At 39.9% G+C, this 25,449-nt stretch overlaps 1 protein-coding gene across 1 annotated transcript in view; it reads left to right on the forward strand.

Moving 5' to 3' along the window:
* The first annotated feature begins 7,588 nt into the window (after window positions 1-7,588).
* Window positions 7,589-25,449, forward strand: part of LOC140241482 (uncharacterized) — a 28,885-nt gene continuing 11,024 nt past the window's right edge. The window contains exons 1-6 of the mRNA XM_072321211.1: window positions 7,589-7,615; window positions 10,690-10,837; window positions 14,836-14,917; window positions 19,366-19,481; window positions 20,969-21,309; window positions 21,612-21,787. Of these exons, the coding sequence (XP_072177312.1) occupies window positions 10,746-10,837; window positions 14,836-14,917; window positions 19,366-19,481; window positions 20,969-21,309; window positions 21,612-21,787 (807 nt within the window). The 5' untranslated portion in view covers window positions 7,589-7,615; window positions 10,690-10,745. The remainder of the gene's footprint in view (window positions 7,616-10,689; window positions 10,838-14,835; window positions 14,918-19,365; window positions 19,482-20,968; window positions 21,310-21,611; window positions 21,788-25,449) is intronic.

The raw sequence follows: 25,449 nt of genomic DNA on the forward strand, positions 1-25,449 counted from the left end.
ATTTCATTTACCCCTTTCAAAAAAAAAAAGAGAAAAAAAAAGGTAATGATATCAAGTGCCACCATTTGATAAGTATGGATATTCAGAACATGTATTCAAGCTTATTCAAGGTTAGCTGAGGATGTGATCCATCTAAGAAAAACTGCTTGCATGTTTTGTTGCTACCAAGTGATGATGATATCTACAAGATAAGATGATGATTCAGTATTTCATTTTAGCTCAAATATCACATGTGCAGCAAAGAATCAGTTCAGTAGGTTGGCTTACTTTCATACTTGCATTCAAGCCTTTATTTGCTCTCATAAGTGTTCAACAGCATTTGCTATGTCCATTCAGTCCTAGGGTTACTGCCTTTTTCTAACAAGTGGTATTCATAAACAAGTGGTATTGTTATCTATTTCACACAAAGTTTCTTAGGATTGCGACACGCATTGCATTAGTAGCTATTGTGGCATTAGTACTTGAATTCTGTGAGCTACATATTCAGGAGTTCATTGTGTGTGGCATTTAATCAGTACTTCTTTTGTTTGCTAAGTACAGGTAGAATTGTACTTTAAATGTTTCATAATGTTTGAAAGACAACAAAATAGATAGCAAATTGGCACCAAAGATATACTTGAGCTAGTACTCGACCAATGCAGAACAGCACTGAGATGAGTTGGACCACAGGAACTATTTTAGTAGATAAGATCAAGTACTGCATTTGCCCTTTTTGTACTACAGTCTGTATTTTTCTTTTCCAGAGTAGAGCATTCATGCATAGATGAATGTAGCAATCTCTTGTGTGGTTTGAAATCTTGAATACAAATTGTTTTTTAAGACACTGAATGTTGAAAGTTGAAGGAAGAGAGCCTGGTGAGCTATTGGTTTGCATATTTGGACTTGCTAGAATTTGACATCTATGAGATGGATAAGCAGCTCGGAAGGGATGGCTTTTGTGAGTTCCAAAGTGAAAGAAGACTTCAGCGAGATAATGGTAATGATGGTTTCACCGAATATCATTTCAGTGCTGTCTGTTTTCAGTCAGAAGAGGACTTTCCCTTTTTTCTCTCTCTCTCTGCCAGACTTGCATAGGACAAGGCATTCTAAGCGTTGCATTAGAAGTTCATTGCTCTTATGTTTGCATTAATTCAGTGTGCTCCTATACTGCATTACAATGTTACAAAGTAGATACATGTAATCTGCTTTGTCAGAGCTGATTTCTCTGTTTGTATCATTTCTATCATTTGTATCAGATTATGTCATGTATTGTGATAATGAAGTATTTGATTAGATGTATCTTTGAAAATAATAATAGGAACAAATCAGTGATATTTATTGCGTTCTTACACAGTGGTAGGTTTCGCCATCTGCCATGAACAGGGCAGTGAAATGGGATATTTTGTGATTTGTTATATACAAGTTGCATTGCAAATGCAAGAAAGAAATTAACAAAAGTGATGTGATGTAAATCTAAATGTGCAAAGATTGGTTATGTAATCGACAGTACAAAATTTGTATTCACATGTCTTCAATGAATAGGGTCTGGAAAGTAGTGATAGCAGTTCAAATTTTATAAATTTTAGATAATAAGTGATAAGTCTTGCCTTTGTCAAATACGAGTCCCTGGAACAAGTTGAATGTCGTTGATTATTATCAATAGAAGCCCGGTATTCACCATGCATCAATACTGCTATGTTCAAAATAAATCCATATTTAAGAGTGAATGTGCTGGCTACTATGTACTACGCCCAGTTGTGAAGGTAGAACAAATTATCTGAGGGAAGACAAGAGTCATTTATTCTGTATAATGTGTCATATTTTTGTAGGCATAGATGATAGCAACACTCAAGTGGAAACATGCTATCTGTGATTTCCTGTACAGTTGATTTATTGTTTTATCTTCAACCGTAGACTTATGTACATATACTTTAATCTATTTCATTGCTGTACTGAAATGTGTTCTCACTGCTAGTTACTATGCTTATTATGTAGTCATTCAAAATTTTGTTACTCATCTAATCAGACTTTAATATAAAACCTGTATTCATTTTTGTACTCATTCTTGTATTCAATAATGCCAGAATGTCTGTGTTCATATTCATAGAGTGATTGAAGGGAGCATATGGTAATGCGTAACTGTGTTGGTGAGATTTTTATAAGTAGCCCAGCTTTGTAATGGAACATGTCAGGGTGTGGTCATGAGTTAAGAGGAATTTTCTGTCATCTCAAGTCAACATTTTCACCCACATATGTTTTTATTCTTCCTTTATGTAATATAGATACTCTTCTTCCTTCTCAAACAGTCATATGTCCAAAATGCTCCCCTTTAAGAATTAAAAAAAAAGTGAAGTGTAAGTAAAGCATCAGATATGAGATTATAGATTTGTTTGTTTTTTGTTTGTTTTTTTTTTAGTGTGATACACTCACCTATGAGTATTGACAATAACAGTTGATGATTATCTTCATGATTTATTTAGTCTCTGTTCTGCACTTGTGGCAGGTGCAACAAATGGAGGCTAACACTTTGATGCCGTCAAAGAATTCATCAAGAAATCCTGCTTTGTTTAAAATGATAAAATAATGTTGCAATTTCAATATATGAATTTAAATATATCTGGATTTATGCTAGTCCCCTTCAATACATGAACACTTTTATCAAATTTGCAGATCGCTGTACATGCACTATAGCCGTGTAGTAACTTTGCTGCCAGATTTCTTGCTTTCTCATAGCTTATGGCAGCATCACATACATGTGCTTATATTTCATTTGCAGCTAGCAAATTTGACACTTAGACTGTTTGTTAAGTATTGGTTGACTGCCAGTTTCTTTTTGCCAGCTTCTTCCCCTTCTGCAGTCTCCGAAGAATTAGGTCTTGTAGGAAGTTTAAATGCCACAGTCTTTACGCATCTTTTGGACCAGTTGATAATCACTTGCTGTAAAGTTAGGTCCATAATTCACATTATGCAAACTAGTATTTCTCAAACTTCTCATGAGCTTTTCTTGTGTGTGTGGAAGCTTCTTTGTACATGTACTCATATTGGCATTTTCATTGCCATTTAATTTTCAAGGAATTAATTGGAATATCATATGCTATCTTTTTCTCAAAACCACAACTTTGTTTCTTGCAGTGAATAGATACTCTTAACCACTCAGCAAGTTTTCCCTGTTAATCTGATTAATCTATGTGATATAAATTTCTTATTCCTATGTTGCCTTATGACATTTTGTCAATTGTGTCTTTTTTTGTTTTGTCTTATTAGCTTGTTATTTGGTTGTGACAGGCATGATATAATTTTTTTGGTAGCACATGAAATAATATGTTTGAAAATGCAAGTTTAGAGATGAATGAAAATTACAAGTACTTTATTAGATCATACTTTGTCGTTCTCTTGACTTTTATTTTGCATTCTGTGCTATGCATTCTCTGATTTATTGAAGAAGGTGAATTACATTTTGGAGAAGTGTTTGAAGGTTTGAATTTCTGGGGATACTAAAAGCAATCATGTAAAGTGGATGATCAATTGGAATTGGATTACAGTATAAAGAAGGAGACACGTTGAGATGCAACAGAAGTTAATTCATCTCCGTTGAATGCCATAAAGGAGATAGTCCTTTGGTCTGTCCATGTCAGAGCATTTGGTTATGCAATAATGACAACAAACTTTTAACTTTCATTTCAGCATTGTTTTACTGCATTTGATTTTGTCAAAAAAAAGTAAACAGTAAATTAACCTGTTGAGGATGAGTCCCGAGTATATTCGGGCAAGTGTCCATGGGAAATGCATGTTGTAGCAAAATCAGCCCGTCCTCAACGGGTTAAAGGGATGGCACAGTTTCGGTTCAGATAGGGCTTCAGATTTCCAATGTTTTTTATGATGAGTTTTGAGATAATGAGAAACCTCTAATGAAATATGAAAGAGTATATAATTCCAAGAGGAATCCAAAGTTTATTTAATGAAAATTGGTTCTGAAATGGCTGAGGTATCCAAAACAAATCGATTCTGATAAAATATGGCGCCCACCTTTTCTTGGGATTACTTTGTTTTACATTGTTTTTGGATATCTCGCCCAAATCAAAACTGCTTTTTATCAAATAAACTTTGAGTCCCTCTAAGAATTATGCTTTTTAACATTTCATATAGTGGTTTCTAAGTATCTCGCCAAAACTTAAAAGCTGAATCCTCACCTCAAGGTCAATACTATACCCCTTTAAAATTGCATGCTCTTTAATATTTCATGAAGTGGTTACTATAAGTACACAGTATCTTGCAAAAACTTAAAGGCTGAATCCTCACTTCAACCAATACTATACCATCCCTTCAAGATAAAATCTGGCTGTAGACTGGAGTAAATTTTAAAATGGCTAGAGCAAAGTTTATGACTTCATGTAGGACAGACCGGTTGAGACTTACAGACTGTAAGTTTCATTATTAGGCCCGTTCACACACAAGGGAAAAAGTGCGATTTAAAAATCGATTTTCTTATCGCGATCAAAATTTCGAAATTTTTTCCAGTGTGGACAGAAAAATCTCACTAATTACCGCGATCCTTATCGCGATCCAACTCGCACTATTAGTGCGATTTTTCAGAATAATCGCCATTATTTTGCCAAGCGTCGTGTGTGTGAGCGCAATCGAGATTCGGAAATCGGTATTTTTAATCCCATCGTTCGTAGCGCGTGCGAAACTCTATTATTGGGACTGCGGGGTCAGTCTTCGGTCATGCACGTTTCGCGCATGCGCAGTTTGGCCACTGATCGTTCTTTCCTTGATGCGAAGTGCGATTTTTTCCCCGTGTATGAACGGTCGGAAAAAAAAAATCGAAATTTGGATCGCGATTGAAATTTCCATTTTCGTTGTTTGTGAACGGGCCTATTGTTGCCCGATATTTCCAGTTGTATCAGAGGCAATTACCCCCTAGGGCAATTACCCCCCCCCCCCCCCCCCATTAAATACTGGTTAGTGGTAAGGTTAGAGTAAAGATTAGGGTTAGGGTTAGGTTTAGGGTTAAGAGTTTGGGTAGGGTTAGGATTAGGTTCAGGATTAGGATTAAGATTAGGGCCAGGGGAAGGGTCCGGGTAATTGCCCATGCAGGGGGTAATTGCCCTAGATCCATTTCCAGTATTTTCTTTGCTGGTGTTTCAAGATGTTGTTTTTTAGATATAAACAAAGTAAAACAAAGTAGTCCTAATGAAAGGTGGGTATCAACTTTCATTAGGACCTCTTTGTTTTTGGATATCTCAGCCATTTGGAAACCAGTTTTCATCAAATAAACTTTGAACTCCTTTTAGAATTGTATGAGCTTTGATATTTATCTATGAGGTTTCAAATCATCTCACAAAAAGTTAAAACTGCAATCCCCATCACAACCAAGACTACACATCCCTTTAAAAAGATCAGCTAGGTTATTGTAATTCAAGTATATTGTCATAATTTTGTTTTATTAATCCTCAAAGAATGCCCTGAGTTCATGGTGGCAAGAAAAGTAGGCCTACAGGTCAACCTCAATAAGTTCTATAACGCCATACATTCTGGATACATGTATACTGCGATCTGGTACGGTAGGTTCATTCAAAGTTTGTCCCTATAGTTGCACAAGGTATATGTACCTAGCCCTTTTTTTTTCGCACAAGACAATTGAGTTCTATCAGATTAACATTATTTGAATATGTGACTGTTTTTAATGAACACACTGCATATTGTTCAAAGTTCAAATGGATAAAATAGGCCTTAGGTTAGGGACCTATATGCCCTTATACATGTAATTTCACTCAGGCCAATGTAAAACTATGAACAGGTCACTATAAGAAGAAGAAGAAGAGTGTAGGGATCTAGTTAGATTTGATGGGCTGACATTAATGACATGTTCACCTTTATAGACATGTGGGTTGAGTGAATGCAGCAATATCATATGTAGAACACATCAGTGAGAGTCAGTGAAGAAAATCAGACAATTCGTTCAAAAGTTATGAATTTTTAAAGTTTCTGCTCAGTTACGGCTGGATGAGAAGACTACTATAGCTTGTGATGTCACATGTGTACAACGGTATAAAGAAAGTATAAAGAAAATTCAACTTATTTTCACTTTTCTCACATAACAAAACAACACTCGACTTCTCTCTTTTAGAAGGCAAGGGGAATAATATTATCCTTAACATACATCAGTAACAAGTCCAAGAAATGTGCACTTTATTCAAAAAGTAAAATTTTGTGAAATTCTCTTTTTATTTTCATTATATCGTTGTATGCATGTGACATCACACACTGTAGTAGTCTTCTCATCCAGCAGTGATTGCGCAGATGCTTTAAAAATTCATAACTTTTGAATAGATTGTTGAATTGTCCTCAAACTTTCACTGATGTGTTCTAATAATATTGTTGCATTCACTCAATCCACATGTATTATGAAGGTGGACTTAATATGAGGTATAGTAGCCTTTCACAACCTCACACAAAATTAGGCACGATATAGTGCAAGTTTTCATAAATTTTTGTTACAATTAATGTGCTAGCTGTGTTTCTCGCTTTTAAATGTTAAATAGTACATTATATGACAATAACCCGTTATTGTCAGTTTGCATTCCATTACATACACTATTTGCTTTCGTTATACCTATACTAGTTTACCACATCTTGCAGATTTAGATCCTATATCTTCATTCTTCTGTATACATGAATTTTTAGATAAAGTAGGCCCTATTTGATTTTGTTGCCTTGGGTCCCATATTGTCTGTATAGGCATGTGCACCTTTGCACCTTTGCACCATTGCACCTTTTTTATGTATTTATTATTTTCTATTTTCTATTTTATTATTATTATTATTTTTTTTTTATTTTTTTTTTTTTTGCGATCGTGGCATCCAGTACATTTCAATGATAAATTGCTGTACAACACAACAGGAGGGTGGCATTTTCTGGATGAAATTGTCGCCTTTTGAGCCAAATCATTGTCATTTTCTCCATTTTTTTCTTGAATTTCTTAAAAAAAAAACCTCACTCAAACAAACAAACAAAGAAATATTCACAGACATTTTCTTGGATGCATCTTTCCCATGAACCACAAAATACATGATGTCGATTGCAGCCCCTGCGCTAGTTAGAAAGAGGGGGAGGGGCACTTTTCTTTCCAATGTGGACATGACCTGTGTGGACCTGTTGGCCTCGTACCAAATACATACGCGCCACATGCCTAACTTGTGTAACGAATGTGGAGAAAACAGCTGAAAAGCCGTTATGCAACGGCGAGCTTTGCACACAATGGACCAATCCGAAGGCGTCGCGCTGAATTTCAAACATCTGTGCGCGAAGTGTTTTGGATCTCCATTCAAGCGGTGGTGGAGCAGTGTATTTTCTTGTCACCATATCACTCCGCCAGATTTAAAAACTCGCGATCCCCAAGAACAGTCTATTTTTCTTTTATAACCCACAGACAGTTTTTTGTGTGTTATTTTGTGTCGTGATCCACTAATTTCAACAAAAATACAACATTTCCGATGAAATCATACGTATTCTTATGGGATTTACTTTGTTTTGATGCATGGATATGAAGGCTTTGTTAGTTCTCCGTCCTTCACACCGCTTTTGTATATCCGCAAGTAAATGAACCAAGGGAGACTCACCGTACAACTTGCCGGTATGTAAAATTCATAACATTTTTCTTTCTTTCAGTTTTTCTTTAAAATATAACTCATTGAAATGATTTATACTCGTATCGAATAAGGTGTTGATCCTCATTTAAACTTGTAAATCGTAAATGCTTGTTCATTGCATGGATGTGGTTTGTGAGCACTGCTGCCTCTGGACAGACAATGAATGGTGGTAATATAGGTTCCTGTGCGTGGTATAGGTAAGAGAGTGGCCAGTAAGTAAGTGTGCAGTGGCAGTGCAGTGCATGCTGGTGGGATGCGCGCTGTGCACAGCCACAGGGCAGCCAGCGCAGCGGTATTATTCATAGAGGCCAAAATATGACAACTTGCGGTCGCGGTGGGAGATACACCCGTAGCTCGGGATAAACAGTCACGGCGATTTGCCCACTATTTGCCATTTTTGGGTCATCCCATCGAGGCACCCAGACAGAGAAACAGACACAAAACTGTGTTGCACATTCTTAATGTTTCTAATCATGTTTTGCTCACATGACACGACATGTCATTGTCATGAAATTGAGATCAAGACCCCGTTCAAGTGCTTGGTGAAGCAAAATCTCAATTTCTAACCGCAAAGCCTGACCGACGCTGAAAAAAGAAGTACTTTCCTTCGCATCCATGACCATGTACTGTAGGCCTAACGTTAAATATCTTAAATTTCATTGCACCAAATTGACTAACCATGTTAGACAGAGAAAGATCTGTCTGTCTGAAGGAGTCTTTTATTTTTTTTTGACATTATCGCTCTCCTCCGTAGGAAGGGATCCGTGAAGCCAGACGCAGTCTCCTCGAAACATTTCCCCAACAACCAGATACAGACCGATCTTTCAGTCAACAAATTGACATGATTAGATCTAACAACTACAGTTGTACTTGACTGAAAAATCAGTCTGTATCTTGTCGGGGATTTGTTCCGCGGAGACTGCGTCTGGCTTCGCGCCATAATTTAAATGTTAAAAACAAATTAGGATCTGTAAAAGGCTCCAAGGTATAGGAAGTACGCCAGATCAAACCAGCCTCAGCTCAGCAGCTATAGCTGATTAGCAGTGTGTTTGTGTGTGACACACACACACACTTGAATCTGGCATAAACCCGAAGGATAATTCAACATGGGGATAAATGCGAGGGATCACCAAAGTGATGCAGCTTTTTGAGTATGTAACAAATGCAAACAGAAGAAGGTTTTGTGACAATACCTGAAAAACGAGGAGAAAAGACATTGAATGAAGTGGCAACTATAAGAAGATAGGTGTCTAGAATGTAAGAAAAGTGAGGTTATTAACTTGGTGCTGTATTTGTTATGTATGTAGGACCTTCTCCGATATATGCTCGACTATAGTCGATGTCTATACCGACTGGAATTTGAATATGCCCACTTTCACTTACAGTAATTGTGCTCCAGTTATTCAGTTTCATCAAACCAGAGTTTGATAAAACTGGGATATGTAAGGAAAAAGTATGTATCAAACGATGTGTCAGGCTTCCTCTTGTCTGAAACTTGGAGCTCAAAATATGAAAATACAGCACTGCCCAGCCATGCCATGCATTGTATATTTTGTTGTTCACAGAATGCAACATGTCATGAGTTGTCCTCAGTCCTTATTTAGAAATGATACCCTGTAACACCATGAACATATTTAAGTACCAAGGTAGTTTGAACTTGATAATTATGTTCAACAGTGATATCACAACTGGATAATGATATTTAGGTTTTGAGCCACTGCATATGATTTCCAGCATGCAAATTAAATGTACACTGTAGTGCCTGTGTATACGTGATGCATCACGCGTTACCCCGGGGTACTGTAGTACCCTGGTAGCCGCGTTGTGTAGCGCCACCTCACGTCTACTCGAGGACAGCCAGAGAAAAATGCATGCACTGTGTGCGTGTACATAGCATTCCCTAACTATACACAGCCCAGTCGCTGTACATGGTACGTCGCGACAGGGCTGTACGCGCGCGACCACCAATCACTAGGAGAGGCGACGTAATCGTATCACGATAGCTTTGACTTTTGATACTTACGATCATTTTTGTCACCTCAAACTCATCGAGTATACTCATTCAATATTTACTCTACATCTGATGCTATATATATTCAAATGTACGTAATGAAACTTACCGAAATTGATCATCATATCCAGCATGTCCACACCGTACACAATCTTTCACGCCAGGCCAAGCTTAGATATCGGGTGGTCACGTGATGTGAATGCCCTTTCAAGCAGCGTACGCACGGTTACTAGTATAAGGTATACAGCTATAAACTGTACTGGGTTATTGTGTCGCAGACGCCAAGGTTTGTTCGACACTTTCAACGCACACGCGCTCGCTCTGGAGCACATCCGGTCACGCATGCGCATAAGTCAAGGCGCCATTTTGAATCCTGCAACGACGAAGCCCGACGGTCAGGAATTGCGCCAGAAAGTGTCATTTATTTGTTCCACGGACTTATCGCAAGTGGTCTCCATGGACCCAGTGTGGCGAACTATTCTTCTGTAGCATTTAACGTGAGTAAAGTATTCTGTTTAAAGGAGAAAAGTATACATGTTCCTAAGTTTTGTAGTTGTGTTGAGGTTCCTCACTTCGAGGCTGCATGCCGTGCGTGTCAGACGCTGTTTTCGCATAGCGTAACAGTGTCTGGTCGGGCTAAGCATTCCCATGCCACTGCATGTTATACTATGCACGCATGGAAGCTGCGATACCACTAGCGTGTGCTTTAGTACAGTGCAGTGGCTAGCGCGCGCTAGCTCCAGCACCAAAATAATTTCATCTTTTTGGCACCCAGGGTACAACCTTTTTAAAAAAATAAAATAATTCAACAAAATGGCTGATTTTTATTTGGTACCCTGGGATACCATTTATGTCATCACATATACGATTGTCAAATACACACAATGACTTGAATGTACAGGTATACTTTTACTTCAGACTGATTGTTGATATTCAACTTAGTCTTTCATCAATGTAACCATCATATCACTTGCATGGACTAAATAAGTTTTCTGTAAGTAATCCTTTTTCTTCTTCTTCTCTTGGTCCTCTATTATTTCTGCACAGGCCAGGTGGAAGTGGATCAACTTCAAGCTACTTCAGGACGTCAACAATAATGCAAGATGACACTCCATGGAAAGATTGTTGTCATTAAGAGGAATGGTGCAGATGGTGCCCATTTTCCTCTCACTGCTGACCAGTGTTTGTTTGGAAGGTATCTGTTGCTTTTCACGTCTTTCCCCCTGTTAATTAGCATGTTATTTTTAGATAGTTACCGTAAAAGCGGGTATTTTCGCGCGACTAATTTTTCGCACTTGGCTGGAGTAGAAGAGTTTGACATGTTTTTAAAGATAATATAAAGTTTTGGTATTACCTCAAAAGTTTCCCTGAATTTCCTTGTCTTTGTTTGTGTTTCAGGTTAAAGTACCTTTCATATAACTAACACTGTGAGACTTACTCGCCCCAAAGTGCTGTCATGTCTTAGCAATCATTCAATAATGGTTTCGTACCAGAGCCGCCGCCGTACGGCGGCGGCGAGGTAGTACACGTATTGTGCGAGATAACTGCGACCAGCAGCGTGCAGCCCCATACGCATACTGTGTAGCTAACTGCGACCAGCAGCCCCATACGCATAGCTAAATGGGGCTTCGCATTGTAGCTTACAGGATCATGACAGATTTAGTATCGCGGGTAAATATCAACTTAAAATCCAAAAATTTCTTCAATTTGAAGACTTACCACTTAAGTTGAAGTATTGAAAACAGGCTTTGGGCAACGTTTGGTTTTGCCAATAGTCCCTTTCTGTTCGAATTGATGACTGAATGTGACTCGGTCGAGAGGACCTTGGGAGAGCTACACTGAATTGACGGCCAGCACATGCGCACACAAACATCTTATCCGTTCATGGATTTGAAATTTGTTCGCATGTGATGTGTGCGTATGCGCTGGTCGTAGTAATCAGTGTAGTAGCTCTCCCAAGGCCCTCTCGACAGAGTCACATTCAGTCATCAATTCGAACAGAAAGGGACTATAGACCAAGGGCGCCGGAAGCGGGGGGGCAGGGGTGGCACTTGCCCCCCCAAACAAAATGTTGGGGGGGCAAAACGAGTTTTTGCCCCCCCAAAGTGCCCCCTGTAACAAATAATTAATCACTTATTTAAAGACCAAAATGAACAATAAAGGCATATTTCTTGTCTAAATGTTGTAATTTCATGACTGAAAATGCAAAATTTTCGCCCCTAACGGGGCGAAAATTATAATACACTAACAACATACATTATTGTATCTATACACTAATAGTAACTTAATTATGAGTAAAGTGTATAGATGGTAGCCTCGTGTCCTCGAGTGTGCCCGCTGAAACATACCTTAAGTAAATCTTACATTTTTCATTTTCTTCTTTGCTTTCCAGCAGTATAAGAATATTTTTTATTGTTCGAACGATGCGATCACGTTCAAGCTTTTAATGAGTACATTTCAGATAAATGGCAAAGTGAAAGTGGCTCGCTCGTTCTGCCCGTACTTATAGTAAAATGAAAAGTTTTCATAAGTTATTATCATAGTCCTTCGCAGTGATTCCTTTTACTATGTTTAATTCCTCAGAAATTTAATTCAAAATGCTCTATAAAAGCGACTTTTATACTCTGTTTTTACAAAAAGTCCCTACCGCGGGAGGGGGTATCCCCCTCCCACACCCTCCCCCCGCTCGGTCGCTTCGCTCCCTCACCGAGGATCTCACACCATCACATTATTATGTACTCCCATATGTTATGATCATAGTCCTTCCAACTGATTTTTTCAATATGTTAATTCCCTAGAAATTTGCTTTTAAATGCTCTATAAACGCGACTTTTATACTCTGTTTTTACAAAAAGTCCCTACCCTGGGAGGGGGTTTTCCCCCTCCCACACCCTCCCCCTCTCGGTCGCTTCGCTCCCTCGCCGAGGATCTCACACCATCACATTATTATGTACTCCCGTATGTAATAATCATAATCCTTCGCACTGATTATTTTTTACTATGTTTAATTCCTTAATTTTTTTTTATTTTAAATGGTCTATAAACGCGACTCTGTTTTACAAAAGCTCCCTACAGTGTTTGTGTGTGTGTGTGTGTGTGTGTAGGAGGGGGTATCCCCTTTCCACCCCCCCCCCCCCCCCCCCCCCCCCCGCTCGCTCGCTTCGCTCCCGCGCCGAGGATCTCACATCGTCACATAATGTGCCCCCGTCGAGATTTTGCCCCCCCAAAACCAGAAGTGTTCCGGCGCGCTTGCTATAGACCTTATGCATTGACGTCATCACTCGCTTGACAACCTCTCGCGACGCCATCTTAGAGGGCAAGCGAGTCCTTGACATCGCAGAGGCGTGCAGCTAGTTATGTGCTTTTCCTATGCGCGCTAGCGGCGATCGCCTCACTCGCCGCCAGTCCCCAGGCTAGTGGCAGGTTTTTTTTACCATCAAACAAGTTTGACATGACGTGACACATTATGCAGCAATATTTGGGTAATTTTCTCACATTGTGCAATCGAAATACTCACAGTAACTACAGAATTCCTAGGTTATATCGCAGAAATGTGTATCCATAGCACAACATCGCCGTTCGCTGAATGTATGTCGCCATCTTGAATTTCATTAGCCAATCACATGCGAGGTACGTGTTTTAGTAAAAAACACGTAGAAATCTACCTCACATGTGATTGGCTAATGGATTCGTAGGTTGATGAGCTGTTACGACCGCTGGTAGTTGCATCTTTTGTCATGAAAATTGTGCCAAAATGTTGGATATATCATTAACCTGGTGAGTGCAATGCATACATCGAATGTCGATTTTGCTATACAGGCTTGAATTTCCCGATCTAGGGCTGTAGATTACATGCAGTAGAAAAGACAGTAAAAGAAACACCGATGTTGTGTGTAAATGCCCATTGCCTCGCGTGTAAAAGCACGCTCTAGCAACGCATCGCTTGCCCTCTGAGGGAGGGCGCCCTTCAGTTAGTAAGACCGTGTGACGTCATATGCATAAGGTCTATTGGCCGAAGCAAACGTTGCCCAGAGCCTGTTTTCAAGACTTCAACTTAATTGGTAAGTCTTCAAATTGAAGAATTTTGTGGATTTTAAGTTGATATTTACGCGCGATACTAAATCTGTCATGATCCTGAATGCTACAATGCGAAGCCCCATTACGCTATGCGTATGGGGCTGCTGGTCGCAGTTAATTGCATGATTACTAAGAAATGAGAGCACTTTGGGGCGAGTAAGTCTCACAGTGTTAGTTATATGATACAGTGCACTCCCGTTATAACGAACACGGTTATAACGAAATTCCGGTTACAACGAAATAAAATTTAGGGCCGCAACATTATCAACTCTATGTATTTTTATTGTTTTTCATTCGGTTATAACGAAATTTCGTTATAACGAAAGAAAACTGCCGGTCCCGAGGACTTCGTTATAACGGGAGTCCACTGTAGCTACTTTAACCTGAAACACGGAAATTCAGGGAAACTTTTGAGGTACCAAAACTTTGTATTATCTTTAATTCTGTGGAATCAAGACATCAACTACTGGAACATATGGCATGCAAAAATATTTGCGTGCTTTTATTTTCGAGCTAGCTTCTTGTTGCGCGAAATGCGCGAAAATTACCACTTTTACAGTATATCCTGTTGAAAAAAAAAAAATGTTGGTTATTGTCCATTGTTTACAAAAATTGGTGTATATCACTGCATCAGAACATGCTTTCATGAAGGGTAAAACTCTAAATGCAGTTTTTATGTGCTGAGTACATGCAGCTTTCTCTTCAAGAATCAAAGTACTGTAGTTCTCTGAAGTGTTCTGCAGTGAAGGTTTAAAACTTTGAATGCAGTGTTGCACTGCCTTTTTTGCATGAATTAATGAAGTTTCTAACATCTATATTTTACAAAGTCTGGAGAAAAAAAAAATGAGTGGATTCTCTAAAAGAAGAGCATGTTTAGGACAGTGATGTGTCCCAGTTCCTAGTGCTGTAGACATGAATGCATTCTATTACTGTTGAATCCTGTGTTCTCAAAGAGATTGAGTAACTGAACATTTCTGTAGGGTGAAGTGTTTTTGCCATTCAAAGATGATGATATAGTCAAATCACTACGAAGTAGCAGTTAACCAGCTGCTCCCTTTAATGTCAAAGCATTTGAGTACAAATGTTTTCGTTTATCTGCTCTTTGCCTTCCAAAAGGACCAACGAATGTGATATCAGGATACAGCTACCAAATGTCTCCCGGGAGCATTGCAAAATTGAGGTGCAGAAAACTGGGGAGGTAAGTGTTTCTGTGTTTGGCAGTCTGATATATTTGCGCGTGTTAAGAATGGCTGCATTGGTGTATTGTATGAATAGATAAGGGGATACTGTGTATGGACAAAGTTGGCACTGAAAACTTCTATTTTTAACAATGACCCTTCGCTGTCAGATTGAGCAATTTTTGTTATGATATTATTTTTATGAGAAGATGATTGCCAAAAATCATGTCCCTCCTCTGCTCCATGAAACAAATGAAAACATTCAAGAATAGTAACATTTTATATATTGCTCATCAAACTAAGGTCTGTTTTGTAGCATAGGCATCGTCATGATCGTCATATCAATCCCTTGTAAGAGCTCTTATGGTGAACGCGGAAGTTAGCGCTAAGATTTGGACATGAAGGCAATGAAACTATATATTAGGAAAATGGCGATGGGGTTGCTGTCTTCAACATGAATTTTGTATTAATCGTCCATGGCAATCAAGCATGGAGGCTTGCAGCACCCTGTTAGATGTACGATTACATCATGTACAATGTGTGTTTAAAACAAGAGTGCTAGCCACCTACATGGTGTAAGTTCACTGATTAAGGTTTGCTGCCATGCAAGTCTGTCAATTCATTTTCTTTTAAAAGGGCATTGTACCGGTTTTTTATTTTTTTATATGTTGTTCTTTTAATTCTGAAAGACCCAGCGGTGCAAACAGAATCAAAATTTCATAACGATTTAGTCCGTAATTTTATATTGAAAATGGAAATTTTTGGGCGAGAATTATGCTAATGAGCTGACGAGCCCGGATGTCGTGATGTCACAGGTGCCAAATATATCACTGATTACAAGCCCTCACATACGCGTGCGTTAAATCGTGCCGAGTAGCAGACGACGCTTGGGCCCAATTTAGCTAGAAGGCGGCACTTGTGTACTGTCCTATCCATGCAGCTGTCTCAAATTTCGCTGAACCAAACTGCACCAAAATTACAGGATATACTTCTAAGCATATTTCAAAATACTGTATTATATTTGAACGAAATCGGTAATCGAGAAGTATCAATATTGACGCCGACTTTCAAGTTGTCATTCAAAAAAAAAAACTCACTCTTCGCGAGAGATCTTGGTAAACGCAACATGCACAATCTAGAACAAGTTAGCCGACTAGTACTGTGCGAACGGGGAATTTGCGCGGGAACTAAACTAAAAAAATATCATGATTTTGGCGATTTGTGTGATTTACAAACTTTATTTTTCATTCAACTTAGCTCAAATAATTTATAAATTGATTTTTTGCTCCCGATTACTTGAAAGATTTGTCTCATGATATTAGATGGCTAACTTCAGTTTGTGCGTGCGCAGCAAGTAGGGCTACTACGCCGCGATCACTCTTGTTTAGTCGTTCAGAGCAGATTGTTTTTAGCGACGACAGGAAAATCGACAACTTCACTTACGCTTCCCGACTTGCGATTTGGTTCCAATTAGCGTGAGCAAGTGGACATGAGTCATAAAATATTTCTTGTGATTTTGATGCAATTTGGTTAAGTGAATTTTGAGATATCTACATGGATACGGAAGTCTACTCTAGCACTATGCCTACACTAGCGCTCGGATCGCGAAGCGGCGGCACTGTTTGTATCTACGTGGTCAGGCCACTCTTCCGAGGTATGGGTCCTACTAAAACTAGATCTAAATTTTAAGTTAGTCCTTGGTGTTAATACGACCACCATGAGATTTATCTCAACTACAAAAACATTGAAAATCCATAAAGCAGATACCTTACCTGCAAAATTCAGCACAGAAACAACAGGGCCTGCAGCACAAGGGCCTAGATCTAGCGGCAACGCTAGACCTTGGAGTCTGGACTTTCTTCAAGTTCTGGCAGCAGGGTATTGCATACTAAACGTTTACGCTGTGCCTATTATTAGCGCTGTGCACGTCAGCTGTCGACGGGGCGGCGAGTAGAATCTTCTCGGTCCTTGACTGCTCACTAGTCCTAGTCCTAGTTCTAGTCTACAGTCTATATGTACTGAGTGCCGTTTTCTTCTAACTAGGCGTAAACCGTGATTGCCGTTGACTATTTTTTGGATTTATATTTTAACCCTAACTAGGCCGGGCTATTTAGGTAGATCATAGAGCCGGGGGGGGGGGGGGCCTCCCAGGCCCCCCCTCCAGATCTCGGCCGTCGACTGCGCGATCGCGACGAAAATTGGCACATACATTGCCTATGATGTAATCTAAAGTACCATGAAGTTAAATTAAAAAAATATATATATATCATTTATGTTAAATTATGCTAATTTATGCGTGATGATGCATGAAATCAGACAATTTGGTATAAATCACTAAATAAAGCTCAAAATGGGCACATTTTTTGTGTAAATATTCTTTTTAGTGTCCTGAGCAAATATAAGAGAAAAAAATTGTGCCATCAGAAAAAAATTTCTTAAGTATTTTATTGTTTTTTAATTTCGTATGTATTTCTTTGTTTTTTCGACTTTATGTTTTTCATTGTTTTTTCGATGAAACTTGTCGGCGACATTGTTCCGAACAAGAAAATATATTAATAATTGATTTTAATCAATAAAACCCCAAAATAATAATGCTTTTATGAAATTTGCCTGTAAGCACAGTTTGCATTGAAATTGTACACAAATTCACGTTTTTGAGCAATTTTTGGTCTGACATGCACATACATATTTATGCGCAACTTCGAAACCGCTCGCCCGGGCATCGCAAATTTGGTGTCAAAAGATGCGGGAGACTCGAAAGAAAAAAGTCACGAAACGTCGCGGCGATGGCTTTTCGCGTTAGCGATACATCGCGCGGAACGTCGAGGGGGGGCCTCGGAGGTCCCCCCCCTCCCGGCCTAGTTAGGGTTAACCCTAACTAGGCCGGGCTATTTAGGTAGATCATAGAGCCGGGGGGGGGGCCTCCCAGGCCCCCCCTCCAGATCTCGGCCGTCGACCGCGCGATCGCAACAAAAATTGGCACACACATTGCCTATGATGTAATCTAAAGTACTACGAAGTTAGATTTTCAAAAAAATTATCATTTATGCTAAATTATGCTAATTTATGCATAATGATGCATGAAATCAGACAATTTGGTATAAATCACTAAATAAAGCTCAAAATGGGCACATTTTTTGTGAAAATATTCTTTTTAGTGTGCTAAGCAAATATAAGAGAAAAAAATTGAGCCATCCGAAAAATTTTCTTAAGTATTTTATTGTTTTTTGAATTTCTTATGTATTTCTTTGTTTTTTCGACTTTATGTTTTTCATTGTTTTTTCGACGAAACTTGTCCGCGACATTGTTCCGAACAAGAAAATATGTTATTAATTGATTTTAATTAATAAAACCCCAAAATAATCATGCTTTTATGAAATTTGACTGTAAGCACAATTTCCATTGAAATTGTACACGAATTCACGTTTTTGAGCAATTTTTGGTCTGACATGCACGTATATATTTATGCGAAACTTCGGAACCGCGCGCCCGGGCATCGCAAATTTGGTGTCAAAAGATGCGGGAGACTCAACAGAAAAAAGTCATGAAACGTCGCGGCGATAGCTTTTCGCGTGAGCGATACATCGCGCGGAACGTCGAGGGGGGGGCCTCGGAGGCCCCCCCCCCCCCCCCCCCCCCGGCCTAGTTAGGGTTAAGAATCACTCAGTCCTCATCTTCGTTAGATAGTTTGAACTGTGATGTCGAACCATTATCGCTCATTATCAATGCATAGTTAGTGAAACTATGTACTTACACACAGTTTTCTATGGGCAGCATGTTCGGACAAGATGCCAATTTCATTTTGCACATCTGGAATATTCCCCACAAATTTTATCTAAATAAAAAGCTTTTGAAGAGATTCCTTTTGAAAATTGATAGATATTGTTTAACATGTTTATTTCAGCTCCATATTGCAATTTTACTAAATAACAGTTTTTGCAGTACTTCGTGTGAGATTTCATCAGTAAATTGACATGTGTAGTTCGTTTTGCTAAAATCGGAGGTTGGCACCTGTGACGTATGCCAAATTGTGTGGATCGTTCCTTTTCTTGCTCGTTTTCATTTTTTTCAAAAAATCATCACAGGCTTATCCTGGGTTTTAGAATCCTCTCTTTTCAGTTGTAGGCATCCAAAAATGTAGATTAGAATTATCAGACAAGTAGAAAATGTCAGTACAGGTTTCTTTTAATAGAAAAACACACATACTCAATTTCACATTCATTTTGTTAGAGAAAATGTGCTAATCTCTCTGTATGCTGCTGCTGAATGATGTAATATCGTCGGCTGAGAATGATAAGGGCGTTAAGTTGTCACAAAACCCATAGTGTTCAAGATAACTTAACGCCCTTCTCATTCTCAACAGACGATATGAACTTAATTGATGTGACTAAAGTTGGTATGTAGTGAACTTTGTCATAGGTATAATTCTATGTGCATCATCATGTTTGTAATTTTTCTGCCCTGACAGGTTTACCTTGCCAACTTGAGTCAGGTCAACCCAACCCTTCTGAATGGAAAGGCTGTAACAGAGCGTGACTTTGTGCAGCACAAGGACGTCTTCACCATTGTAGATCGTTCTTTCAGGTACATGCTTGCACTTGCCATGATGGCAATAGAACAAACTTGAGAGAGGGTAACCTCTAGGAAAATACAGTAAACCTCGGATAAGTCGACGTCGAGTGAGTCGAAAATCACTTAACTCGAAGCAAAATAAAAAGTCCCGATTTTCCCCTATGTATTTTCTCTAAGAAATATTTGGATAAGCCGAAGTACGAGAGTCGAATTTCGGCTGTGTCGAAGTAAAACATTCAGTCCCTTTTGTACAAAATACACGTTTTTTACATCACTTGAGCCGAAAAGAAGATTTGTCTGGCATTCTCATTACATAGAGGAGAACAAAAAAAAAAAAAAAATCGGCATGTCGCAGAACCCCGTCCCTGACCTGCTGCAGGTAAGCATGCACACTCACCGTACCGCTCCGCACGCATGTCGAATACTGTACATACACATGTATACATGTATAGACACAGCTCATCGATCCATACTTTATCCATACACACAGCACATCCATACTTTATCCATGTCAAGCTAGAACTCCTTGGTCAACCAATCGCTGCTTTAATATTTTAGTGACAGGCCAAGTGGGCGGAGCTTGTTTGTGCTTGCCCGGCTGGCTGTATAGTTTTGTTCAATGGAGGTGGGATGGGCCTGGGAGAGTGTTTGTCTCAGGGTAGGTTGACAGAGATGGCTACCTATGTTGCACCATAGACATAGCATATGCATTAGCGCAGACATTCTCAGAACTACGTTTAACTACTAGTATTGATACAAATTCCATGTTCAATTTAGAACAAAATAAGAACATTATCTTCAAGAACAAACAAATTTGAATGCAAACACACACACACGCACGTACGCACACACACACACACACACGCATGCAAATGTACTATAATACATGTACATGACTGTGAGTCGAAAAAAAAAATCGACTCTCGCGAGAGTCGAAGTTCACTTAAGTCGACGCATTTTTGTCAGTCCCGAGAGCTTCGACTCATGCGAGGTTTACTGTATGATAAATTCCCCTCACATTAACTTTTAATAAACGAGTAGCAGTTCTAAATTTCTATATTGACTGTAAGGGGAAATCATTGTCCTTTGAGAAATGCCATCTGCAAACCTGTGAAATTAACTGTAGGTCTATTTCAAGCCTTTCAGTTATAAGTTTGGATGCATATCTTTAACTTCAAGGCTACTTGATCTCGGTATATTTATCACCCTCCTAGTCTAAAGATCGGATGTGATAACTGTCAGTAATGTCTCCTTATTTCACGTGCTTGTTTCATCAGCGTTATGTATGTCATGAAAGTTGACCAACAAGGTGTGAGCTGATATATGCATTTCTGTGCATCCTACTGCAGTATGCACACATAAATTGAGGAGAAGTAGTAACTGATCACAGAAGCCAAACAGATGATCCAAGGTGATGTGACAAAGTTCTCTGCATTGGTAGTTCCTTGAGGGAAGTGTCCTTATTTGAGACTCCTTTTTCACAACTTTGTTTTCGTAAGGTTTGAGTATCCTCCTGGATCTGCTCTGAGAAGCCCTGCTAAGCCAGAGGTTCAGAGTCCAGAGGTATCCTCCACCACCACCAAGCAGGCTAATGGGGGAGGGGACACACCCCTGTCCTCCAAGAAAGCCACCACGAGTGCTCAGAAGAAGAAAGACACGCCTGGGAAGGAGAAGGCATCCACGGCAACTGCAGGGAAGACCCCAGAGCCTGTGAAGCCAGAAATCTCCAGGCCCACTGAGGTTGCGACTCCCAAGTCAAGTAAAAAGGCCACTCCAAAGGCTGCTAAGGCTACTACTCCAAAGGCAGCCAAAGTGGCAAGTCCAAAGTCAGCTTCAAAGAGTAAGTTCTGCCTTGTTAGTGCTTCATGTGAATGACCTCTCAAGTGAATGTTTAGTCCTGAGATACTATGTTTATATTAGGGGAGTAAAAGTAACATACCATTTTGATCATTGGCACCTAATTTCAATATAGAAACTTGTGTAAGTTAGTATGACATTGCTGAGTGCTGTGCCTTCATTTGTTTGCTCTGCACCAAGCGTAGGATTCTATGCCTTGAATGACAGCATTGATTTAATACCCAGATGCTCAAAAGTGTTTTCTACATGATCACCGAGGGTCAATGCTGATTTCTTGTTTGGTAGGCAAGACACCACAGAAGACACCCAAGAAGGAGTCTCCAGCACCTAAGCCTAAGAAGGCTACACCCTCTCCCAAGGCCAAGGCTTCTGCTGCCAAAGCTGTTACTCCAACCAGTGTGGAGTCAAAGACTCCTGCAACCAAGAGGCGCAGTGGATCTCTTAGCAAGAGTGGAGGCAAGGTAGGAGAGCCATCTGATGCAGGGTTCTAAGAGGACTGGACAGTAGAAGAGCTGTCTTGGCTATGTGACCTAGGACGGTATTCTGAAATTCTTCCTAGGAAGAAATTTCTTCCTAAGTCAGGATTTTTTCCTGAGTGGTATTCTGAAAATCTTAAGTTTCTTCCTAAGTTTCTTTCTAACTTTTTTCCTAAACTTAGGAAGAAACTTAGGAAGAAGTTGAGGAAGAAGTTGGTATTGTAGAATGCACTTAGGAAAGAATATTAGGAAGATTTAGGAAAGGCCCTCCCCTGTCCTAAGAACGTTGTTAAGATTAAGCAAGCTGCAAAACATCGTGATAGGTGCTCTTGTTATTTACTGCATGCAGTTTGTATGTGCGAAATGGGCGTGAGAAAGGGGACATGCCATGCACACGTGTATTTGACCCTACGTCATAGTAATATGCCATTGTCATTGGTTGGTTCCTTATGAAAGGGCATTTCGTATTGGCGTAAAAAAGAACAGTGGATGGGGATAAGGATGGCCTAATTTGCATTAAGAAGTTCCTAGGAAGAAATTTCAGAATACCAATTTTGTCTTTCCTAAGCACATTTCCCAACTTTCTGACTTAGGAAGAAACTCCTAAAGGAAGATTTTCAGAATACCACCCCATGCCTTCACTCTCATATTTTCCCTGCAAGAAAAGTTTTCTCAGCTCTGCTAAAGTTGATTTACTGAACATTTATATTCTTTTCTACAGAGGAATTCAAATATTTCTCAGAATTCACCAATCCATGTGTTATAATAGGGTATGTGGCAGATGGGTAATGCTACACAAAAGATGACATAGTTTGAGAGAAAGATGCCTGTTCGGTACCTGTAAAATGCCATGTAAATCAGATGATACAAGTGCAAATCCATTCCATTCCATTTTCATCTTCAAGCTTATCCTATTCAAAAAGTAAATGCAAACAAACAATGCTAAAAAGTTCATTAAAATCAGACCCGAAAGTTAAGTAAAACAGCAATAAATTTAAGTCTAGCATGTTTTTGAAAAATGGTGCGAAATTGCTTACAAACACACATAAGGTGAGAATGTTGTTGCCTAATAAGTTTTCTATAGATTAGTTCAATGGACATTATTTAAATAAAGTTTTTGTCAATTTTGGCTACCGTAATGCACTTGTCAATTGTAGTCCCGGCCTATGAGTACCCGGGGATGGCCGGGACTTGCATCCCACTTGCAATTTTGGGATGTTACACTACCCGGCCAAGTCCCGGCCAAGTCTCCGACAGGTCGGGCAAAATTTTCACGGAAATCACCTGCTAAGTCCCTGGCAGGCCGGGCAAAATTGAAGTTGAAATCCCCGGCCTGTTCCCCGACACTCCGGGCAATATTTGTGCAGAAATCCCCGGCCAAGTCCCCGACAAGTCGGGCATATTTGTATAGAATTCCCCGGCCAAGTCCCGACCCTCAAGGCCCGGTCACACTGCCCAAAAGTCGCGTAAGTTTGCGTGAATCACGCAAGAAAATTGGTTTTGCGCATGCTTGTCCGTTGAGAATTTTCGCTGATTTACGCGATGAAAATCACCGATGAATTGCGCAAGAACTACGGAAATATCACTAAAAAATCACTAATCAGTGCATAGGCACGCAAAGGCCCAAAATATGGCGAATTCGTGATTGTGCGCGACGCCTGACGACAGAGGTCCACGGAAAATCACGCATAATCTGCGCTTTATCACAATTAACTGCGTATGAATCGCACATAAACGTGATAGCGGCAACATTTTTGCAAACGATCACTGATATTCGACACATATTTCGCGCGTTGTTCGCGTAAGAACAACGCAGACTACGCAAAAATTACATAAAAACTAAAACAGCGCAATACTGCCTAGAAGTGTGTAAACTTTTACGCGAAGCCGAGTTTTGAGCTGCTCAAAAACCTGGCTTTTGAGGACCTGTCACACTGCCCAAAAGTCACGTAAACGCATGAATCACGTAAGAAATTCGAGCCTTATTTTACGCGATACGATGCGCAATTTGCGCATTTCATGAGTTTGTCTACAATTTTGAACCTTCGTAGTTGTCAGCCGATGTGCGCCAGATCGGCACTTTACGCAATTCCATGTTTTGAGGAGTTCAAAACTCGGCTTCGCGTAAAAGTTTTACGCAGTATTGCGCTGTTTTACGTAATTTTTGCGTAGTTTGCGTGGTTCCTACGCGAACAATGCGCGAAATATGCGTGGAATATCAGCGATTGTTCGCAAAAATGTTGCCGCTATCGCGTTCACCAACGACTCTCCACTGACAAAAAAGCAGACTATAAATAATGACGCATGTTTCGCGCTTGAAACACCTACGTATCACTGAAAATCACTGAAAAAAAATATTGGCGTAGGCCTATGTATCTCTAAACAGAACACGGTAAATACTCACGAAATACTGATCGAGGAATCACTAATGTATCACTAACAACTCACGTATGATTGTGGCGCTATATATTTGCGTGATCTTTCCGTAGTTCTTGCGCAATTCATCGGTGATTTTTCATTGCGTAAATCAGCGAAAATGGTAAAATTCTTGACGGACAAGCACACAAAACCAAATTTCTTAGTTACCGGTACGTGATTTATGCGATTACGCAACTTTTGGGCAGTGTGACGAGCCCGCCCGCGTGGAATCGCGTAAAGCGCTGATCCGGCGCACATCCGCGGACAATACGATCAAAGGTTCCACGTCAGAAAAATAAATGCGCAAATCGCGCATGTTTCGCGCTAGGCTCTTTACGTGATTCATGCATTTACGCAACTTTTGGGCAACGTTACGGAGTCCTCAATAGCGGGGAATTGCTAGTCAAGCGAAATAATTTATGGTCACATTACTGTACTGGAAATGGTACAAGTCATAATCAACTCTCAAGCAAAATCTGGCTCAATCCTGGCCAAAATTCCCGCCCCAAATTCCCGCCCCAAATTCCTGCCATTTGGTTGGAGCGAATTTCCCCCGACAAACCCCGGTCTATTCCCCACCCACCGGGGCAAAATCAGTGAATCTCCCCCGACAAACCCCGGTCTATTCCCGACCCACCGGGGCAAAATAATTGAATTTCCCCCGACAACACCCCGGTACATCCGCGGCCCACCGGGGCAAATTAAGTGAATTTCCCCCTACAAAGCCCGGTCTATTCCCGACCCACCCGGGCGAAAAAAATGCTGAAATCCCCGCCCAACTTGGTTGCAAGTTCCGGCCATCCCCGGGTACCCATGGGCCGGGACTTCAATTGACAAGTGCATAAACCCCTTCAGGTCAGACATCTCCATTGCAAATGCCACAAAAATGTGCATGTTTGAAAACTCATTTCTCCCAGTGTTGTGTATAAAATCTTACAGTACTACACCACAGACATTTTCCCCCAAAGAAAGGAAACACTAACCGATGTCACTTGAGAATATGTTCCCCTTTTGTGCTGAGAAAAGCAGTTGGAATATTTCAGAATCTGAATAATTTGATTGAAATGCAATAGTATTTATTCCCTGTCCATCATAAAGAAGTTTCCAGCTTTATTCTGAGAAAGAGACAAAATTACCTACCTCTAAAATATAACACCATATGACAGGAATCTCATTTTCTGGGTTGCAAAAGTAACGCAAACTATAATCAGTGTAGCTATGCTAAGTGA

This window comes from Diadema setosum, chromosome 18, assembly GCF_964275005.1.
Source record: "Diadema setosum chromosome 18, eeDiaSeto1, whole genome shotgun sequence".
NCBI classification, from domain to species: domain Eukaryota; kingdom Metazoa; phylum Echinodermata; class Echinoidea; order Diadematoida; family Diadematidae; genus Diadema; species Diadema setosum.